The sequence below is a fragment of the Alligator mississippiensis genome, chromosome 3 (genome assembly GCF_030867095.1).
Source record: "Alligator mississippiensis isolate rAllMis1 chromosome 3, rAllMis1, whole genome shotgun sequence".
Lineage (NCBI taxonomy): Eukaryota > Metazoa > Chordata > Crocodylia > Alligatoridae > Alligator > Alligator mississippiensis.
This window is the reverse complement of record NC_081826.1, coordinates 202,619,106-202,625,871: the sequence shown is the minus strand read 5'-3', so window position 1 is coordinate 202,625,871 and position 6,766 is coordinate 202,619,106. Positions and strand designations below refer to the sequence as shown.

Sequence of the window (6,766 nt, the reverse complement as noted above, 5' to 3'; positions counted from 1 at the left end):
CACGGTTTAAATATAACATGTGCTAGGGGCCCTAGACTCAGAAACTAAATTTTAATCTGGTCTGATATAGCATGTGGAGTTATATTATAAAGGGCCAAAATATTAGGGCTGTGTGAAGCTTTGGGTGCTGATTTGATTCGGAAGAGATTTGGTCCAATTCAGTGGCCGAATCTCTGAATCCAAATTGAATCAGGGGACCAATTAGAAGGTCTGAATTGATTCAAAGCTCTCTGAATCAATTCAGAAAAGATTTGGAGAGCTTTGGGCAGTCCCTGCCTGCTGCAGTAGGAAGCTGGACCTGGAATCCAAGCTGGCTAGTAGGGGGCGGGGGAGGGGAGGCTGGAGGAGTAGGGAGGGGACCATGGGGGGACCCCCGCCAGGCCCCAGGTCCCCCATGGCTGCCCCGCCTGCCCCAACTCCCAGCCCTTTAAAAAAAAGCCCCCACTCATTGGCTGCTGCCCAGCAGGGAGGCAATTCCTGCTGCCCCCCACTGCCCCACGCTGCATGGGGGGCTCTGCCATGAGTGCCCCAACCCCTGCCTGCTCTCCCAGCCCCACCCATGGCTGCCCTGCCTGCCCCAGCTCTGGCCCTTTAAGGAAAAAAAAACACCCCCCCCCACACTCACAGGCTGCTGCAGAAGCCTTGGGGCTTCTGGCAACTCATGCAGAGCCCCCCATGCAGTGCGAGACAGTGAGGGGCAGTGGGGATTGCCCCCGCCTGGCAGGAGCTGGTGAGGCAGGGCTTTTTTTTTTTTAAAGGACCGGAGCTGGGGTGGGCAGGACAGCCATGGGGGGGGCTGGGAGAGTGGGCAGGGGTTGTGGGGCTCATGGCAGAGCCCCCCATGTGGTGCGGGGCAGTGGGGGGCAGCAGGGATTGCCTCCCGCCGGGCAGGAGCCAGTGAGTTCAGGCTTATTTTTCCAAAGAGTTGGGAGCTGGGGCCGGGCAGGACAGCCATTGCCAGGGCTGGGAGAGTCGGCAGGGGATGGGGCCTGTGTAATTCAGAGATTCGGCTGATTCAGCTGCAGCTAAATGTCCAAATCAGATTCAGCTGAATTGATTTGGGACAGCAAATCGAATCACTGTTCCCTGAAATGGCCAAATCCAAATCTGAAATGAATGCTAGCCACTTTGCACAGGCCTACAAAATATATTTCTAGTTTTTACATTTTAATTAAACAGCTTAAATGATTGTTTTTTCAGTAAAGAGAAATTATTTCTTATTATGGACATTTATGGAGATTGCCATTTCTTTCTCTTAAGTGTGTTTTATTACCTTGCTGAACTTAACACAACTGAGAAACATACATTCTAACATTTGGAAGTAAGGGGTTCTACCTAACAATTTTGCCCAGGTTCCATTAATTCCAGCTACCTTGGTGAAATACAGAATACTAAGTGTTGGATTTGATGATCTAATAGTTAATTACTGTCTCAAGGTTTAATGATACTGTGAAACTTCCTTTTCTTTTAAGAAGGCTTTATCAGATACCGACAGACAAAGACACATCCTTCCCCACAGCCTGAAAAATCACAGCACAAACCATCTAATCAAGCCACAACAGTAACTTTTGTAAAGACTATTAATGCATGTAAGTAAAAATTGTTTATTTGTTTGTGTGTCTGCACATGCATGTGCCTGTGCATTTGCATGTACAATCTATAAATTGTTTATTTGGGCATTCACAGAGATTATGAGTAAATTATTTTGCCTAATTTTGCTTTTGCATAGTTAATATGTTTTCATTAACTAGCTTTGATCTTTCTTCCAATTTACCTTCTTGCTCCTGCATCCTTCTAATGTGGCTACTCCCCCAGGATCTACAGTTGATGCTAGTCAAGAGAAACTTATACTTAAAGAAGAAACAGTAAAAGAAATAGTAACTCAAAACACCAATGAGCTGAAACAGCACATCCTAGAGAATTAGCAGATAAATTAAGACAGTTGTTGAGTGAAACAGAAAGATAAAAAAATACTTAACTCCTTTCCCTCCAGTTTCTAAGCTTATTATTTTCTTGGTTTTCCTTTGCTTGGTGTAATATCTGCATGTTTTTGAATGAAAACTAGTGCCATGGGTTGTTACTGCAAGGTTCAATATGGTCCAAAGAGTATGATCCAATGCCCACTGAAACAGAATCTTTTTATTTGATCTGAATCAAGCTCAAGGCTATATTAGTATTTATCAGAACAAGAAATGGAAGAGAATCCAAGGCAGCCAAGTCTATTTATATATTATGGTAAGACAAGGATTCCTTACAAATGGAAGTAGCCATGATGAAATGAAAATGAGTAGAAGCTTTTCCAGATTAATGAGTTGAATGTGATTATGTCCTGCTGTTTGAAGAAACACAGTTAAATAGTTCAGATCTTAAATACCTTAGTTTCCTGTGTAAAATTGTTTAGTATTTACAGACACTACACTTAGGTTGATCTAAATAAGGTTAGATTGATCTAACTAGGGTTAGATTGACCTAAGTGCTGAACTGTACACAAGTACAGGAGGTTAGATCGGGCAAAATATAGCTGCCTGATCTAACTTAGTTCACCCATGTGTGGATCTTTACACCTAGGATGTGAGCTGTGTAGGTTGAGCTAACTCATGCCTGATCCAACTTAAATGTGTGTACCAGCACATATCCCGATGGACAACCCCTTCTTTCTGCCCCCCAGGGCAGGGATAGAGCCCAGCAGCCACACCCCTGCTTGCCAGCCCTCTAGTGACAACTCAGAGCTGTGCAGGCAAGAAACAGTATTAACCCTTAATGTGTGACTGCTCACAGCACGTCCTAGCTTTAACACCACTTAAAATTCCACAGATTTAGTATGGTCTAAGTGTAACATGTAACTTCACCCTCAGTGTGTCATATTAGTGCACAACAGCCTACATTTATTTCTGCTTTCATTTTAGTGTCTTCCCTCCGGATTACCAAGTTTGGTTTTTTTTTTAAACATGTAGGCTAACACAGTTGATCTGTTAGCAAATGTAGTGATAAGAAAAAAATGAATGATTCAATTACTAATTTTATCATTGACCAAGACAGTATTTGAATTGATAGTTGCCAAGTGCGTGGGGAGTATCTGAGATATTAAATATGGGGAAAACCTATTGAAACAATGCAATCCAATTTCTTGCTAATGTGGAATTGTCCTCTGCATTGTATTTTCTAGGGTTTTTTTTCGAGCTAGCTTGAAGTGAGCTTGAATTTGGTTTGTTTAGACAGTTGGTACCCAAATTTTCTTTCTGGCCTTCATTTGTCTCTTATTGTCACCTATAAAATTGTTGTGGTAGCTATTGGTGCCTGTTTGTAGATTCTTTGGGTGTGTATGTATCTGATTTCACTTGCAAACCAAGTACTTAGACATCAATATGGCAGAGATTGTGACCAAATAATTAGACGCACAAATAATTAAATCCCAAAACTGTGCCTGAAGATACTTATGTTAACTATTTCCAGCCCTAAAGAAAGAAGCTAGCTCTCAAAAATTTAGCTTTATTAGCAAGACACTGATACCTAGAGCTACTAAATACATTATTTCATATAGCTATTAATTTACATTAAAAAGCTATTGGGATAAAAATATCCTGCCCTGAAAAGATGCCCTGATGTATCTTTTTCATTCAGTATCTCTGATATGAGTGGTTTATAGTTTGGCCAAATTGATATATCAGTTTTGCTTGTATTTCTCTCTATTACAAGGCCAGTCGCCTTTCACATATTTCTAGAATACCAAAATAATCTGTCCTTCCTCCAGGGACAAACTACAAAAAACCTTGTAAGAGTACACTTCAAGATTCTGAGGGAACTTTGCATTGGGTAAGTAGACACACAGACTACTTAATGATACCCCAGACACTTTGGTACTATGAAAATGTGAAACATGATCAGTCTCTTGTACATTGAAACTATTCTATTTTCTGGATTGCCACCTTAGTAACTATGAGCCAAATAAATCAAAACAAACTTTTCTGTTTATATGTAGAGTTTTAATAAAGGTTTAATGATTTTAATTTTTTAAGTAGAATTTCTTAATTTTCTGATTGTAACAACTATTTATATTAATGATGCATTTCTAGGTGTATAGCAAAAGAACCTTTGTATAGCTATATTTTAGGCATGCCTGTTTAATATAAAATGAGAAATGTATGGAATTCTTTTTTAAACTAATAATTTGATCAGTAATGAAAAGGCTTTCCTTTTTAGTTTGATTTCAAAAGGTTATGTTTTCCTTGTTGGCATTCATAATATGAAATTTGTAGAAGAAATGGAGAATCAAACCCATTTAGTTTAATCTTGTGGGATTTTTTGAAAACAAATTTAGCATGGTATAGTCTAGCACATTCCTAAGCCAAAAACACTGTGCCTCAGGACTCATGTAGGCCTGAAAACTGAGGAAGGCTGTGGTACTATGGAGAATTTTTGTGTTGTGCAGGGATCTCAAATATATAGCCCCTGGGCCGGATCCTATGATTCATCCCATGGGTTTCCAACTGCCCCACATGCCTCATGCGGAGCATAGAGCCAGCCTGGCATGCAGCCTGGTTCTTGTGCTGTGGGCACTGCACAAGGGGTCGGTCTGGGGTGTTGTCTTAGAATGAACTACTGGGTTCAGAAGATTCCCCGCGCTTGAACAAAGGACGTACTCACTCACAGACTGGCCCTTCATGCTGGCTCCCTGATCCAGACTGCAGATCAATCCCACGGTTGTCATCCAGCCTGTGGGACCAATGATTATTTTGTTCCTTGAAGTGGCTACACTTTGCTCCTGGGTGAGTTTCCAGTTTGGAAGAGAAAGAGAGGAAGAGATAGGTCGAACCAAAATGTGCTAGTTCTGGAATTTGTTTTATTTTAAGAGTTGTACTTGAACAAGGGAATTTTGATAGTAAGGAGGCAACTGATCAGAATGTCAGATAAGCAGGCTATATCCCAAATTTTGTGGTCTGTTAAATCAAAATCCAGTGCCTTAAAATTAATGGCTTTGTTCTCTTGCATAAAAAATGGAGGAGATATTAAGTCTCTTTTTCATTCTGCTTTTCAGTGAAACAGAGACAATGTGCTTCTCTTCAGGATCTGAATTTAGAATATTTATTTTGCTGTTTGTCTTGGACAGGATTTAGCGTTTTGTCATTCCTTGCAGTTGCATGTCACTTTGATTTGCTCACAGGATACAGACAGTGACAGCAACCTCTCAATGTGGCAGCTTCTTCCTGATGAACTGTGGCTGTGCATCTTCTCATTTTTGTCCCAGAAAGAGCTTTCTCAGGTTGCCCAGGTCTGCCACCGTTTCCACTGCCTTGCCAGGGATGAGTCCTTCTGTAAGTACATTAAAATGTCTAAATAATAATGGTCAGTAATCAGAAGACGTCCTTGGTCATTATACAATATATATCATTTTCAAGAGAAACTCTAGTGTAATATCAAATATATCTTGAATTCTGCTCCAACTGGAAGCAATAGGAGAGGAACAAGATCCTAAATTTTGCCTAAGACTATAGAAGAGCAACTCATTATAAATGCACTTTAAATTAACAGCCATACAGGAACCAATTAAAGTGGAAGGTGTTTGGCTCACGAGCTTAAGGCTTACCAGTATGTTCAGCTTTTGCATGCTTGATTTTGTCACAAAGATGAATATTTTGGAAAGTTTAATCAGGAAGGTATGTTATCATTTGAAGTCTGAAAGCATGAAAATAGACACTTCTGGTTTATTACTGTCACATGTAAGTGTGTGCTTGAATCACTGAAGACAGGTGATCTGTTACACATGTAACATGTTTTACTTTAAACTCTTTGCACTCCTGTGCTGAGCCCAGTGCATACCCAGAAGCTGCAGCGCATTAATTGCACCTGGCTTTCCCAATATCTGTATAGATTGGTTGTTTTTTTGGTGCTTTTGGCCATGTCTACATGAAATGTTGACTGTGCAGTAGCTCAATACTACTGCACAATAGTGTTGCATGGCAACAACTGTGATATGATGCTACTGCACAGTAGTATTAGGCTGAAGTGCAGTAGTGTCAGAAAAAAGATGTTCATCTGTGCTATTGTGCAGTAACTTGGGTTACTGCACAGTCATTTAGTACTTGTTTATACAGGTACAAAATGACTGCGCATTAATGACTGCGTAGTCAGCATCTCATGTAGATGTGGCCTTTATCTAATAGCTGATTGAATCGTCTTTAGCTAAAATCGTCTTTAGCTAAAAGTGCCAAAAAGTCCTGCTGAAGTACCCAATCTTGAAGCATTACTTCAACCCAGCTCACAGATGCTGCAGAGCTGGGTTGAAGTAATGCTCTGCTGCTTCCGGTAAAGTGTGTTTTTATTCACACACACACACACACACACACACACACACACACACACACACACACACACACACACACCTATCAGCCCCAGTAATTAGGCACTTGATTACTTCTCAGTATGCAGTCTATATTTTACTACATTAAAAAAATTACTACTATAATGGCATTGTTAAACATTTGAATTTTCTCCAAACTGCAAATACATGAGGAAATGGAGTGAGACTGTTCTCAGTGGTGGCAGGTGACAGAAGAAGGAGCAATGGTCTCAAGCTGCAACAAGGGAAGTTTATGTTAGATATTAGGAAAAGCTTTCTCATGAGGAGGGTAGTAAAACACTGGAACAGGTTACCCAGAGAGGTTGTGGAATCTCTGTCCTTGGTGGTTTTTAAAACCCTGGCTAGACAAAGCCTTGGGTGGGATGATCTAATTGGGGAAGTTATTGCTTTGAGCAGGCAGTTGGACTA

The 6,766-nt window shown here is 40.7% G+C and overlaps 1 protein-coding gene across 1 annotated transcript in view; it reads left to right on the top strand.

Moving 5' to 3' along the window:
* Nucleotides 1-1,248: 1,248 nt before the first annotated feature.
* LOC102558997 (F-box/LRR-repeat protein 20-like) overlaps nucleotides 1,249-6,766 on the top strand; it is an 88,520-nt gene continuing 83,002 nt past the window's right edge. The window contains exons 1-3 of the mRNA XM_019477979.2: nucleotides 1,249-1,589; nucleotides 3,752-3,813; nucleotides 5,162-5,312. Coding sequence (XP_019333524.2) covers nucleotides 5,189-5,312 — 124 coding nt within the window. The 5' untranslated portion in view covers nucleotides 1,249-1,589; nucleotides 3,752-3,813; nucleotides 5,162-5,188. The remainder of the gene's footprint in view (nucleotides 1,590-3,751; nucleotides 3,814-5,161; nucleotides 5,313-6,766) is intronic.